The sequence below is a fragment of the Pongo pygmaeus genome, chromosome 10 (genome assembly GCF_028885625.2).
Source record: "Pongo pygmaeus isolate AG05252 chromosome 10, NHGRI_mPonPyg2-v2.0_pri, whole genome shotgun sequence".
Taxonomy (NCBI): Eukaryota; Metazoa; Chordata; class Mammalia; order Primates; family Hominidae; genus Pongo; species Pongo pygmaeus.
The window spans coordinates 21045683-21062516 of NC_072383.2; the positions used below are offsets into that span (position 1 = coordinate 21045683).

General features: G+C 32.6%; 1 protein-coding gene across 6 annotated transcripts in view; it reads left to right on the plus strand.

Moving 5' to 3' along the window:
- PDE3A (phosphodiesterase 3A) overlaps positions 1-16834 on the plus strand; it is a 306681-nt gene that overhangs the window by 170347 nt on the left and 119500 nt on the right. For all 6 annotated transcript variants that reach the window (XM_054443419.2, XM_054443421.2, XM_054443422.2 and 3 more), the window contains exon 2: positions 15500-15550. In XM_054443419.2, coding sequence (XP_054299394.1) covers positions 15500-15550 — 51 coding nt within the window. The remainder of the gene's footprint in view (positions 1-15499; positions 15551-16834) is intronic.

Here is a 16834-nt window from a genome sequence, read left to right on the forward strand (position 1 = left end):
AGATAGAGCTTAATGGTGACATTTTTATGGCTTCAGGATGTTGGGGCAGAGGGAATTATCTTTCCCTCATGGTCGCTTTGTGTCAGATGATCATTGCTTCATCTCCAGAATCCTATATTGCTTCTGGACAGGGAAAATAGGAAGGCAGAAAGGCAAAAGAGACAAGCTAGCCAAGTTTTTCCCTTTTTAAAGACTTTCCTTAGAAGCTTCACACAGTGACTTCTGCCCGTATCTCATTAACCAGGACTGTGTTCCATGATCTCCTGATCTGTAAGGGAGTTAAGGTTGGGGGAAATAGTTTCCTAGCTGGACCCATTGCCATCTCTATAAGAACCAGGGTTCTGTGAACGAGGAAGAAGAATACAACATATTATAGGATGGACAACTAGCATTTTTGTCACACAAGGCATGGGATGACAGAAAATTCTGAGTTAGAGTGAAGAGCTAAAAATTCTTTACTACTTGTGTATTCAACAGTAGAATTTTTAAAATCAACTCCTTATTGTAGCCTAAAACCACCTGGGTTCAAGCAATCTTCCTGCCTCAGCCTCCCAAATAGCTGGGACTATAGGTGTGTCACACCATGCCCAGCTAATTTTTAAAATTTTTTGTAGACGTGAGATCCCACTACATTGTCCAGGTTGGTCTCGAACTCCTGGACTCAAGTGATCCTCTGGCTTTGGCTTCCCAAAATGTTGAGATTACAAGTGTGAACCACCACACCTAGCCTTATTATTTTTTTTCCTGGACAAAACCAATCAGTTATTCTTTTTAAAAAGCATGAATTGAATCTCTTAACATGTGCCAATTATATTCTACATCGCAAATAAGATCCATAAGGTTTCTGCTGTCCTGAAACTTACTTTCTAAAATGGAAGATAGACAAAAGCAAGTACCGGTTGAGAATCCCTTATCTAAAAGAGACCAAAAGTGTTTGGAGTTTGGAATTTTTCAGATGTTCAAATATTTGCATATACATAATGAAATATCTTGGGGATGGGACCCACGTCTAAAACACAAAATTTATTTATGTTTTATATCTACCTTATACACATAGCCTAAAGGTAATTTTATACATTTTAAAAATTTTCTTTATAAAACAAAGTTTGTGTACATTGAACCATCGGAAAGCCAAGATACCACTATCTTAGCCGCCCATAGGGGCATTCTGTGGCAAAAAAAAAAAAAAAAAGTTTCAGATTTTGGAACATTTTGGATTTTTGGACTAAGGATGCTCGAACTGTAATGAAATAATTACACAAGGTTATTTCAGATTGCAGTAAATGCAGGAAACACACATGGTCATATGCTGAAGAGTGACAAGAGAAGATGAGGTTAAGACAGGCCACTTTTGTTCACTTAATAAAACCCAGCACCTAATACCATGCCTGGTGCAGGATAGGTTCTCAGTAAACATTTGTTTGTGTTGGATGAATGGATAGATGGATGGATGGATGATCAGTCACAGGAAGTGTCCTTGAGGAAGTGTTATTTGAAATGACACCCGAAAAATGAAAATGAGCTGACAAGGCTAAGAAAATGGGAAAATGTATTCTAGGCAAGATGAACAGCATCCAAACCTTTAGGTTGTATCAGTGAAATCAAATTGAATTCTAAAACAAATGAGAAGCCGTTGAAAGGTGTTACATTGATTACCTCATCTGGGCTTCACAAAAATTATGTGAAGTAGGTAGTCTTATTATTTCCAGTTTGCAAATGAGGAAACTTAACCTAGAAATTATAAAATAATTTATCCAGATTCACAGAGCTGGTAAGAATGAAATTGGGATTTGATTATAAGAAATTCAGCTCGAGCCCACCCTTAACCACTGTGCAATGTTGTAAACTATAAAAGTAAACTCTGTAACAGGACTAGATTGTTTAAACAGCAAGTAAAAGCCTGAAAAGAGGATATCTGCCAAATTAATGGATTCAATTTTTAACCACATTGTCTATTAGTGACTCTTATGAATTGAATACATAGCACAGTTTCTCAGAGCCTCCACTGACCATCTTTCTCTTTCAAAGTAAAAATTGTCTTTGTATATTACATTATGGACTGGATTATTATAAAGGATCTAGTTTCTACTTCTAATGAACGCTGAAATATGGAATTGCTAAAAAAGAAATTTAGAATAGCAATAGCTTGATAGAGGAAAATCGTTACAAACTCAAACTGAGAAGTCCAGTTTAGCTATGCTCTTAAAGTTGTGATTATACTTTGCATAATTTATTGATTCTGAAAAGTTGGATTTGCCATCTTCTGAGAATATTATCTTGGGCATATGGGGCACACCCTGCAACCAGAAACAGCACAGGAATAGTCATTCCTTCATGACAACTTCTACGAAAGTGTAAATCGAGGCTAACAGGAAAATCACCCTATTACTCCTGTAAAGTGACGATAGCTTTCAGTTTTCAAATGCGACTTTCTGATCATGTTTGAATGTGTTTCTGTTCATCTTTGTGGAGAAATTTAAGAATTAGAATTGTGATTCTTAATTCTAATTCTTAAATTTCTCCACAAGTAATACGAAACTAAAGAATTTTTCTGTGGTAATTTCATTAGGAAAACTGGCTAGGACATGGTGATAATGTGCAGATATTTTGTTTGCCATGTCACATTCTTCCCCTTCTTTTCTGGAATGCAATCAATGGTGAAACATGTTTTACGGTAAAACATTTAATACTCCACATTATGAATAAAGCAAAGAGAATGTTGTTTAATATATTTTTTAAATCATATACTTTCTTTAAGACCCTCTCACTCCTAACATAAGCTAGAGTTTTCCATTTCAATATATAATCAAAAAACCAAGTATCCTATTAACGGTATATTATTGATTCAAATTGAAAAGGACATTGGTAACTTTTTTTTTTTTTTTTTTTTTTTGAGACAGGGTCTCCCTCTGTTGTCCAGACTGGAGCGCAGTAGTGCAATTGTAGCTCACTATAGCCTCGAACTCCTGGGCTCAAGCAATCCTTTTGCCTCAGCATCCAGAATAGCTAGGACTACCAGGTGCATAACACCATACCTGGCTAATTTTTAAAATATTTTTTGTAGAGACTGAGGTCTCACTATGTTGCCCAGGCTTGTCTCAAACTACTGGCCTCCTCAACTGATCCTCTCACCTCAGTCTCTCAAAGTGCTAGGATTACAGGCACAAGCCACCATACCTACCCCTCTATTTATTTAGTTTTTGCCTTTAATCAGGGATACGGTACATTGTATTTGCTTGAAATAGAAAAAAAGAATGAGCAAGTCTCTCAGTTCTTGTACTTGTGGTAGGAATAGAAACAGAGAAGTACCTGGTTAATTCTTTCTGCACTTGCAATTCTAACTACCTCAGTTAATTACAGTTTTAGGTCATACTTTACTCTTCTTTTTTTCTATTTCTTCCTTTTTCCTTGCCACATCATCTATTCCACTTTATTTTCTTGTATCCCTAAATAGAGGTCTGCATAATATATCACTAAGAGGAATACATTTGCAATAAAACTTTTTTCTACAAAAAAAGCATTGGTTTTATTGTAAACAAACCTCTGAAATTACTTTCAACATATCAAATGGGTCATGGATCCATGAAGAATTGAGGGGGAAGGTCAAATTTAGGGGCAGAGATGTACTGTAAACTTAGTCAAAAGAATATCTTCAAGTCTTATAATAAATTACTTTCTTCAGCATTTAAGAACTTGAACACAAAATGCACATGTCTTGTTAATCTAATTGAAAGTGGAACTAAAGTAATTTTTGGCACAAATCAGCTTTAGAGGACAAATAAGAAAGCCAAGGGTCGTGTAATGGGACTAGTATATATTGTAGTCCGTCTATGCTTTTCTCAGCAACCTCCCAAAGTCAAGCTGATTGGGGAGTAAGAAGTAAGTAGCAGGGAAAATGTTTGGAATTTTGTCTTTTTGCTGAAGGTTTTTTGGCACTTATGAAAAATTCATTGAATGAAATAAGACTTTAAAAATTTTGTAAAAGACTTCTTGGAAAAAGGTAACTTTCACATTAAAATTGTATAAAAACCAGTTCGGTATTTTTCTCATTTATAAGACTTAAAATGAATTCAATGTTTTAAGTCACACCAATTACTGAGATTTTTTTTTAATTACCTATTTATCAATTTTAAAGACCATTTCTAAAAAGGAGATTAAGTAGAGAATATTCCTTTGAGTTAGTTTTTTGGTATGCATAACAGCATACACACACACACACACACACACACACACACACACACATACACTTTTAATATTCTTGGACTTATATATTTTAGGCCCATAAATGTAAACCATTTTGATATCAAATCACTTTTTATGTTTTTCAGCATGTAATTTTAATGCTACAGTCTAAGAAATTGTATGTTGTTTCAATGCAATACATCACAATGTTTGATAAATAAAAATAAAAACCGTTAAATCTATCCAAATGCAAGAACTCATAAATATTGTCGAGTTAAAGCTTTTGATGCAGCTGAGGCTATGTCTGGATTTTATTATTTTCCCTAGGATTTCCAATTTTTTCTAAGAAAAGAGATAATTTTATAGATTAGTCTCCTGAAGTTGTACCAGTGGGTTTGTCTGAGTTTTAATAATTTTCTGTAGAAAATAGCCTCGAATTTGTCTTTTCATGAGGCATGGTATAAATGAAACCTAAATATATAGGGAAACAGAGATATTAGCATGATCCAGTCATAAAACAACAGGTGAAGAGCTAGAAATAATAAATGAGGCCTTTATTTTATTTTTTATTTCCTACTCATTTACTCAAATTGACATAAATAATGCAAGAGGTAGTTTAACAAACTGTACAATACAGATTTATAGTCACATTCATTGGTGCTTAGGGGTTTGGGTTTCACCTGAAGTTAAGTTCATGTAGTTAATAAAGTCATAATGCCTTGTTTAAATATTTCATGAGAAAATTACATTTTGTTTTGTCTACTCAGAACCTAAAATCTGTTTTATTGTGGTCATTTTAGAAATGTTTGTATGGAATTTTTGGAGTAAGTTTATTTTTTATTTATTTATTTATTTATTTTTTAACAGGCCTAACTATCAATTGCATTGGAAATTTGATTGTGTTTCCAACTAACAGATAATAATACACCTGGAAGTGCAAGTCCTTTCCACATTGAACAGACTCTCTCGTAGCTTTTCCTTAGCTGATCTTTTCAAACATTTGTTATTCGGGCCTCTCTGGCCCCAAAGAGTAGCCTTTTGCTACTCTTTATGCTTGAGGAAGATTAAGCTATCCCAGGCCTCTCATAGCCAAGGGGACCCATTAATATTAAAATTTAGATTTTTCAACTGTTATGCAGAAAACCATTGATTCAGTAGACTCCACGGTCATGCACATGCGTTACATGTTACTCTGAGTAATGCTGCATGAAGTTTTAATTACAGATTGATCAAATTCTATAAATTGTGTTTTGGCGTGGCCAAGGAATGGGTTTTTCCTATTCTAGTTTAATAGAAAGTCATAGTGTATATCATGTGAATTTTACTTTTCTCAATGAATTAGATTGCAACAATGCCTAAGTTTGATTATATAATTATTAATAGTGATAACAATTATAGCTCACATTTAGTAAGTCCTTACTATGTACCGGGTACTGTACTAAGGCTTTTTAAATCTAATGATTCATTTAATGCTTACAAAACCATACAAATTGGATGCTATTATTAGCTAAGTCATGGAGACATGAAGCTGAGGCACAAAGACATTCAATAACTTGTCAAGATCAAGTATCTAGTAAGACTGAATATCAAGTCAGAATTGGGATTTGAACCAGTCTGGACTCTAGAGCTAACATGCATAACATATAGCCTACACTTTTTAATTATTCAGAAGGTACTTCAAGACTCCTGTGGTGCCTTTGGGTTGGCAGTTTCAGTATTTTTTATGCTTACATAGAGCATAAGATATATAAATACAAAATATTATATATAATATATATTTAAATATATATTTTATATGTGTATTTATATTTCCCTAATAAATATTGAAAGTGCACACATGAATGAGTGGATGGGTGAATACAGAAATGAAAAATTTGTATTGAGATGTGCTAATAGAGAATTTGGTATAACTAAACATCTGATATATAATTTATATTTTGAGGTAATGCTTTAGCCAACATTTTAAAATATGATTAATTTATAGTACTTATGAAGGATTTTCAGAGACACTACATTTTTCTGTTATTTCACTGTTTTAAACAAGATGGAGATTAGAGGGTGGAAAATGGATTTTGGAGAAATAAACCCATCGTTATTAACTATAACCATGAGTATAACCATGAGTTCCTTGAAGACAAATCAAATCTGATGTCTTTTTCTTTTTCCTTACGAATATACTTCAGTACGAAGGACCTGATACTTAGTTTGGACTTGGTAATTATTTATTGTTGTAAGTAGCACAGTAGGAATAAAAAAGTTTATGATTTGCAACCAGCCAACCTATATTTTAATCCATATTTAACCACTGGCTGGGTTATGTTACATTTCTCCTCTCTTAACTCATTTCCATATCCATAAAATTTGGAGCATATGCCTCTATGGTTTGTTGGTGATGAAATTATGTATTAAAAATTATAAAACTGTAAAAAATATATCTCAAAATGTGTTTGTGTTCCATGGAAAACTGTAAATCTCTCTTGAAACAAAAAAGTTTCTATAATCACATACTTCTAGAAATGTTTCAACTGAGTTCCTTTAAAACTTCCTCAAGCTTTAACATGCTAACAGGTACTGGGACTATTTAAGGAGGGATGACATTTTGCAGAATTTTGCAAACTTATTTTACTTTATTACCATTTTTCATAAAATACCTCACAGGAAAACTTAAGCATGAGACTGATGTGATTACATTATTATTAATAGTCCCCAAAATTCAAATTAGCAATAAAAGTTGTAAAAATTTCAAGTAATCAAGATAAACCAGATGTATTAAATGAAAATAATGGAAGCTTTATAAGATTAGTGGCAGCATATAGGTTTAGAGGAATTATTATCATTGTGATAACAGGGACAGATATAGAATTATGGAAACGTTCTAAAGCAGTATATGGGAACATCATTATCAGAAATAGATACAGAAATTATAGTAGAGAGGCTAGAATTTCAAACTCCAGAATATCTGAACTTGTCTCTTTCTGAAGCCTTCTTATTCCCAGTGCTTATGAAATTTATACTGGCTGCTATATTGAAATGCTAAGAGTCAGAATCAGGGATTTAGTATCAACCAAGTGGATGGAATTTAGCTAGTTATCACCAACTGTGAAAGGAAAAATATCCGTTAAATTCAGCCACAATGCTATATATCAGGCTCTCAGTGATTTTTTAAAGGAGGGTCAATTTTAAGAATTCTAAGAAATCTCTTTGTTCCTGCTAATTTATGTGAAGGTTTACGAGGAATACAGGAGAAAGCTAAATTGTTTGGGGAACAGTAAGAGATTTAGATTCTGAGAAAGATCCTGGAGGAAAGGCTGGGGCCAGTATGCTGAAAAAGACACAATCCTCTTGCCCTACCCCAAGAGTAAAGGGCAAGAGGTAGTGGCTGCCAAAAACAAACAAACAAAAAACAAAAAACTGAAAAAAAAGACGAAAAGGAAAAGTTTTGTGGAGAGATATCGAATGGATATTTACATGGCTTTTTGCTGTATTTTGTATAATGTAATGATGTCCTCTCATCTCCCCACGAAATCTTCAATGAAATCAATATCACTTGATAATACATTGTAGAGTGGGATTGATTTGAGGAGTGGGGAGACGTGATGAAGTAGCTGTAATAGAGGTATTCTGTTTGTGAGACTATGGCTGCTAGTCACATCTGATTTACCCACACGAGGCTGATGTGGTCTTCTAGTTTGTAAATTAAGTTATGCAGGCGGTTCCTGCCAGCAGAGGTTTAAAAAAAATTATGCAGGCGGGTAAATCTTTTTCAGCACCACTTGTATTAGGTCTTTCTAGATCCCAAATCCCAGTATTGACGCCTGGAGGGCTGAGAAACAGTATATGGGAACCCCAGGAACTCTGTTAGCTTCTTTGGCCTAAGCCCCAGACCAAATGCAGACTTACTCTTCCTTTTCTGAAGAGTGCAAGGTAATTTTGACATTCTTACTCCGTTGATAAGAAGAGACCCAGGAAAGGACCACCAAAAAATAAGAACAATTTCCCAAAATGACTAGACAGGGGCTGAGACTGGCCTAAACTATCAGAGATCTTCCCAGTCCAGAGCACTGACCTCTGCTAGAGCCTACAGTCAGGGGAAACACACAGTTCAGGCTCATCTTCTCACATGGAATGTTGCAGAGAGCAAATATAGGTAGCATAGAAATTAAGGAAAGAGTATGCCAAGGAAAGAATCCAATTGAACATGACCAGGTTGAAGAAGTGCTTTTAGTTTCTTATCAAAAACTGTGTGCTCATCAGAGTAAATGTGGTTCTAAAAGGCAACCCCTGCTCTCATGCATTTTGTGATTCTTGAAAAACAAAACCCATATGTAAAGGGACAATAAAATTGTATTATTTAGTATGACTAATATAAGGGTGTCTTTGTGGCATGTGGTGCATATTCTATACATTCTTGTTGTATTGAATGGAATTAAGTAAGAGTTTTGGGACAGAAGAATCCCTGGTGTATTAGTATTTCCCTAGAGAATTTTTTCTTGTAATTTTGAATTAATGAAGCTAATAATTAACTTGTAGACCAATTTTATACTAAAGGAAAATAGTAAATACCAAATATATAGCTATGATCACAAAGATCCAATCCCTTTTTAAATTTTAGCATAGAGATGCTTTGCTGCTCCTAAGGTACCATTCCTGCTCCTGCCTCAGAGCCTTTTCATCTTCTATTTCCTCTGTCTGGCATGCATTTCCCCCAGGTTTGTGTGTCTGGCTCTTTATACAATTATCTGATAAAATGTCACTTGTTTCAGAAAGGACTTTTTCGATCTGCTGTACTTATATAAACTTACCTCTGCTTCCAGCCCCTACCATCCATTACCCCCACTCGTTCTCCCTTTGTTTATTCTATTCTAAGCTGCTTTATAGTTTTATCATCGACTGGCATACTATGTTTATGTGTTTATCTTCTTCCTTCACTAAAATGTAATAGCCAGGAGGCAGAGATACATCTTGTTTTGTTTAATGCATACAGTTTGTGCCTAGAACAGTGCTTTGCACATAATAGGCATACAATACATATTTACTTAATGAGTACATGATGAAATAGAAAGTGGACTGTGTGGTAACCTTTGCATCCTTATAAGTATATTAGTTTTATATGTCTTCAGAAATATGTTTCAGCCATCTTCAGCTGCTGTAAAAGAATAGTTTTCTTGAGAGTAGTGCAAAGATAACTGTGGTGACTATTACTTTCCATTGTTATCCTCTTTTTTTCATATCTAAAACTTCTCACCTCTTTAAGGTACACACAAATAATAATTTTTTATTTCTCATCTAGTTACAGTCCTCCTTCAGCTTTCATCCTTTTAGTAATAGTTGTGGTGAATTTTTTCTCCCGAGAAGCCCCTAAAAGGCGTTAATTTTTACGTAAACAAACAACAGGAGAAAAACATATAAACATGAAAGCAAAATATTTTACCTACAGAAATATATTTTCAGCAATCTATTTCTCATGCCATTGTTAAAAATATCTCTGCTTGGATAGAACCTTTTTGTTTCCATGCTGACTTCTTCTTTGCTTCTCCTGTGAACTTTTTAAATTCTGTGTTTGGCAGCAGTTTTGTTTTCCTTGGAGCTAAGTACTGTGTAACATACTGTTAGCTGAAGGCTGTGATGTAGAAATTTATTATTAAAAATAAAAGAGAGAGAGAAGAATTTATTCCATAAGGATCAAAATGACTTAGTGTCAAAGCAGTTAGGATTTTCAAAATGCTTTCTGTAACAGATTGTGTTTCTTTTCAAGGAAGTTTACTTTGTTTGCCAGGAATAAATTTAAGGGTCTTCATTGTGCCTATCTTGGTTAATGAGAACTGAGAAGAGAAGAAACATTCTCTTTTTTAAAAAAATTTTTTTAGAGAATTTCTTCATCAGACGGAAAGATTTTATTTGCCATTTGCAGGCATAACCTTGGTGACCTATATAACCCCAAACCTTCTGGTAAGATGCTTATTAAAATGTCATTACCCAGAGGAGTCATCATAAAATAGCCAGAGGGTATTTTTTATAGATGGTGAGAGACATTTTTTTCTCCCTGAATTAAGTAGTCATGTACTCTTATCAACTAGAATATATTTAAACTTACTTTTATTTATTTTTCCAGTCTCAATCTCTCCCTCTCTGTTTTATATTTCTAACAACTTTATGTAACTAATCTTAAAATCATAAGCATTCCTTCTCCAAAAAGAGTATCATATCATCTTAATAAATTTTCTCTTTTCCCAGAATTGCTTAAGTAGCATGCTGCTATTCATTTCTCTTGAAAGTTTAGTCAAAATGAATTATTTTGCAAAAAGGAAAATTCCACAGTTTCTATTTCTTTTCCTCATTGTTTGTGGCCCATTAACGTCTTTTATCTGCTACTATGATAATGTCAAATGATTACACTGGTCATCTGCAACTTAACACTAATCTTATCTGTTTGATTGAAAGGATGTTTTGACTTTCTCTTTGAAATAATATCAACATCATTTTGCACTTAATTCTGAAATTCATTGACCTCAATGTGCAAGCTGTCTTCTTTACTATTTATTGTGAATAACCATTTTTTATTTGTTGTGATCACACATCAAGAAAGTAGGGCTAGGGAGATGTCTTTGTGAAACATTTATCCTTATGGTTCTGTTTAACAGGAATACTTACCAGTAGCTAAATCCCTCATTTTATTTTAAATAATCTGTAATATTAAGTCAGTTTATCACACTATGAGTAGTTTTTTTTAAAGGATTCTGACAATATGCTGCTTATTGTAGTCTTTCATCCATTGTCTGAGAACAATGTTTTTATGACAGTAAAATATTTTTTATACAAACAGGATAAAAATTCATATGCTGTCATGCGCTAATATGAAGTTTATCCTTACATCTCCCACTCTCCACCCCACACCCCATCTAGTGGCCAGAATGCTGTAGTCATGGGAAGGAATAAAGCTCTGACACCATGTAGTCCCTACCCCCATCATTGCTTCTTTCTTTGCATTAAAAAAAAAAAAAAAAAAGAAAGAAAATACGCTGAAATAATAAATGCTAAATTTTGGCTCAGATTATTTTAATTAGAAATGGAAGTTTAATGATAAACACTTTGTATTCTTCAAATCCAAAAGGAAAAATATCCTGTTTATTTCCTTTGGTGCTCTTATTGACTGTAGAACATTACAGTATCTCATTTGCCATATGCAGAGTTCATTATTTTTGAATGTATTTCACATAGGATGTAGATTTCTGTAACATTTTTTATTACTTTGAAAAAAGTAGCCATAGTGTACATTTTAAAATACTACCACATTCTTGGTCAGCTCATACCTTTCAAATATAATATAAAGATGATATTAATATATAAATAAGAATGGAAAAGAATTTCTTTGCCCTACATATTTCTCAGTTTGTTATATAATGCTAGGAAATAACTCTCTGATACATAACACACTTGGCAAATTTTACTGTTTTATGCTTTAAAAGAAAAAGTAAAATTTATATAGTGAATTTTTTGAAATGCATCTTACAAGCTCTGATTTGCAAATTACCAAATTGATCTTATCTTCTAGAGTAAATGATGACCCAAATTAGTCTACATTTTGAGTGTTTTTGTTCTTTGACTAAAATCGTCATCGTCAAGATAATTAATGGCAGAAGGCAGTGAATTACATGCTTTTCTCATTTTAATTCTGGTCCTACAAAAATGTTTCCTTTTTGACTTACTGTCATCATGAAATATTCTCTCTTAAATCAATATATTGTGGATTACAACTTGTGTTTGTAAGATTTATTTACCTCTTTTAGTTGTGATAGGAGAATTTACCACCTTATTTTGATCCTGTTAGTTTAAACTCATTAGCAAGGAGGATGACAGTTTTAATAGTCAGTATTTTGTAAATCTTCCAGAAGATTTTGATAAATCATTTCACCAGAAGCCTATTGCTCAATTTATTGCCACTTTAAAGCTGCCAAAAATAACCATCTCATCTTCCTATTTTAATGTAAGATATTGTCAATGTTTGAAATGTGTCAAGAATTGTTTTTGATCTAGTGAACAACTAATTAACTATTTTAATTTATGTTTCTAAATCATAGTATTTATTTCATTAATTATTGCTTGTGAACCATATTATAATCAACTTTAGTATCAATAAATATTTTTGAGATGATATAATGCCAATAAATCCATAAATTAAAAAAATAAAGCATTAAAGAAATATCTACTATGTAAGCATTCAATTTTATATAATGATTATCTGGGTCAGTGTACCCAAAATTGTGTGCTAGCCAAACTACAATTAAATCATCATGATAATTCCAAGGCTTAAAACGATTGACTATGTCTGTTAAAATGAATAGCTTAAAATTCATTAAATTACTTTGTTATGCTTTTTACTTGTTATACCGTGAACATTTCACATGTTCTTTTTTGTAAAGGCCTTGGAAGTCAAATTTTAATTGCTCTATGGTATCATTTTATATACTGTAATCTATTGAGTGATTTCCCTTTTGTTGGATATACAATTAGTAGCACTATAATAGTATAGTTACTGGATTTTTAGATCTTAGTTTACTGATTCAAAGGGTATGAATTTTTAAAAATATATGTATTATATATATTTTATATATGTGTAAATGTATATACACAATGTGTATAAATATATATTTGTTATATAGTAGCAATGTATATGCTTAGTTTACTCCTTGTTTTCCAAATATTGCAAATAATAATTTGCAAACATTATTAATTTGCAAATATAATAGGCAATAGTAGTATCTTGTCATTGTTTATATTGAATTTCTTTCACTTCCAATAAAGTTAAATTTCTTTCCATAGATCTATTTATTTTGTAAGTTGTTCTCACTCTTCCCTCAATTTTTTACTAGGGTTGAGATTCTTTCAAATTTGTAAGAACCCTTAATATCTTGAAGATATTATTCTTTACCTAAGTTTACTACAGATATTTTACCAATGTGACATTTGTGCAAATACTCTAAAGTTTCATATAGCCAGATCAATTTGTCCTCTTTTGTAATAAAAAAAAATCTTTAAAAAGAGATTTAGATTTCTTTAATTTTTTTTAATTTCCCAAGATAGGTTGAATATTTACCTGGATTTTATTCTGTTTTATATTTAAGTTTTGTCTTTTTAAAAATGTGTCTTTTAAATCTATAATTAATATTAGCATTTATTATAAGGTTAGGCTCTAATTATTTTTTACCTTCAAAAGTCTATTTTTATTTTTATTTTTCTTTCTTTTTTTTTTCTTTTTTTGTGAGACAGGGTGTCTGTCGCTCAGGCTGGAGTGCAGCAGCGTGATCTCAGCTCACTGCAATCTTGGCCTTTCAGGTTCAAGCGATTCTCCTGCCTCAACCTCCCAAGTAGCTGGGATTATAGGCGTGCCCCACTACGCCCACCTAATTTTTGTATTTTTAGTAGAGAAGGGGTTTCACCATGTTGGCTAGGCTGGTCATGAACTCCTTTTTTTCATTAGTTGAATAATTCATCAAATACAAAATATTTTTGATATTTTCTTGCTTATATTTTGTTGGCACACATACGTATATTTATTCCAAATTATTTCATTCATTTGCATGAATGGGGAAATGCTAAACCATTATCCCCAAATTTGGTTAAGTTTTATAATATATCGTAATAACCAGAAAGGTATTTTTATCACTTGTAACATTTTCTAATGGATTCTTTTTTTTTGAGACAGAGTCTCACTTTGTCTCCCAGGCTGGAGTGCAGTGGTGCGATCTTGGCTCACTTCAACCTGTGCCTCCCAGGTTCAAGCAATTCCCCCACCTCAACCTCCCAAGTAGCTGGGGCTACAGGTGCACACCACCACGCCTGGCTAATTTTTGTACTTTTAGTAGAGACAGGGTTGACCCGTCTGGTCTCGAACTCCTCACCACAGGAAATCCTCCCGCCTTGGCTTCCCAAAGTGCTAGGATTACAGGAATTAGCCACCGCGCCAAGGCCTCTAATGGATTCTTTTTTATTGTATATACTTGAGGTGTACGACATGATGTTTTGATGTATATTTACAATGTAAAGAAATTACCAAGGTCAAGTAAATAAACATCCATCGTCTCTCATAGTTTTAACTTTATTTGTGTTTGGTGAAATCATCTAAAATCTACCCTCTTAGCAAACTTCAGCACACTGTATAACATCCTGAGCTATAGTTCTCATGTTCTCCATTGTATCGCTACACTTATTCATCTGACATAACTGATTATATATGTTTATATTCCAATGAAATTTATGTTCTTTAAAAATTAAAAATACTATTAGCTTTTGATTGAAATCTAGTTAAACCTGAAATCTAGTTAAATTTGTTTGAGTAGAATTGAGCACTCAATAGTTTATAGAATTAAGTCTTCTTTACCAGTAGCACTGTATGTCCATCAGTAAAATTTTACCATTTTCTGTATATGGTTATCAAACATTTCTTGATAATGTTCAAAGGCATATTATTTTTGTTGCTATTGTGAACAGTTGTTTGTTGTTAAGTCTACTTAGGAGTCATTGCTGTTATATAGAAAAGCTAATAACGTACATAAATTCATTTATAGCCCATCTTGTTGGTGTGCTAGCTTATTAGTTGTAAATACTTCTTCAGCTGGTACTGATGACTAATGAGATTACTGACAGATGAATGGAGTTTCATTTCTCTGAGTCAATATCTTTTATTTCCTTAATATTCTTAATGTTAAATGTTATTTTCAATAAGTAAATATTCTTCTTTGTAAGCAAGGTAGCTCAGGGCTATTACCACCATAGGAATAACGTGATAATATTTTATAGGTTATTATTAAATATCTACGTTTTGTGACTATGTGGGCGTATTTCATATTAAATATTTAATAATTTTACTCTTTAGAACTCTCAAGATTTTTATAGTTTTGAAGGAGGATTAAAAATTATTGAACTAATTTGGCCTTCTGGTTCTTATCATTTGCGGCAGTAGATTTAACTACAGTAGTCGTTTACCCAGAATATTTTCTTCAGACGCTAAAGGCTTAATAATATGCAAGTAAAGCTTTACATGGTTTAACATCTATCTAGGATGTCCCTGACAGAGCTATACAGTAGCTTCTTTTATCACACAGTGATATTAAAATACTCTCAAAATGATTACAAGTTGAAATATTAGCTATCAAACCAGGAGTTTGCTACTAATTTAGGTATGTTAATTTATTCATGATAGCTATTTAATATATTACTAATAAAGATTGGAACAACCTGATTATTCTTTAAAATAAAGAAGAAAAATGTTTGTCAGGTAAAATAATCATTTAACTTATTATAATTTTCATCTTTACAGCTCATGGGGCATTCAGAATGGGACCACAAACGAGGGCCAAGAGGATCACAGGTAAGTTTCTTTTCCTTTTCTTTTTCATGTTTCGTCTCTTAACACTTTCAGCCATGGGTTTTCTAAAACTCAAGAGATAATAAAAAGTAGAGAGAGGAAGAGGCAAAATCACCAAGCCATTTGTTTTTATTTAAGTTAACTATAATTAAAATCTGGATTTCAAATCCCAAAGGCAGATGCCAGGATATTCCTTCTAAGAGCTTTCTGGTATCCCAGATTGGTTGTGTTTATATGAATATAGATTTTATGTTCATCTTGTCTCTGCAGAATACATTTTGATCAGCAGCCCACTCTCTTTATTCATTTCCTTTGACAATTTTTCCGTGTATTTTCTTTTTTCTTCAGCTTCCTGTTTTTGGTTAAATATTTTGAAATATAATCAGACTAAACTCTGAACTAATTACAAGATTTTGTCTCTAAATTAACTCTCTTCATCTGAGGGAAACAGAAAGATGAAAGGACCTATTATTTTTGAAAAGAAACAAATTCTAATTCTTTCTATATTACCAGAGTGTTTTCATTGTCTTGCTTTATGTCTTAGGCAAAGAGAAAAGCTTCCATGACGCATTTATGCTTTTTAATGACCTAATTAGACAATGTGGATTTGTTTTGCTTTCATAATTACTTTCCCTGACAGAATAAAGGCTGAGCTTTACACTAAGAAAATTATTTCTCCTCGTAGAGCACTTTGTGAAGAAATATAAAAATAATTTCTCTCATGGCAGCCTATGGTTACCTGACTGTAAACATGCAAAATAAAAATTAAATGGGTGGAAATTTTTGCTTCTGTTGCACACATTTTGTATTTGCTACTAAAAAATATATAATTTACAAAAGGCAGTTGAATGTGCAATACTGTAAATGAAAGTTCATTGGAAAGTGGGGGTTTCTCCCAAGTGTTTTACAAAACTGATGTGTTCTTGTGTTGTCATTAAATTTGTGTGAATAACTCTATTTAATTTAGGTCACTAGGAAAATAAAACCAAGTCAATCAATTGTTTTAGTTCACATTTTAATGACTGATTTTATTTCTGTCCAGTATCAATTTGATTAGTAAATAATGTAAACCAATTAAATTAGGATCATCTAAAAGAATTTATGCCTTACTTTATTTCCCTCACTCTCACCTCTCCTTCATTTTCTCTGAAAACGCTCCGTCTGTACACATTTATAAAATTTTAAATCAAAATTTGCTGCAAGGTCAGTAATGAAGGGATTAAATTAACGCAGAGTAAATTCTTCATGATTCTAAACCAGTAAAAATGTAAACATAAGTGCAAGTAA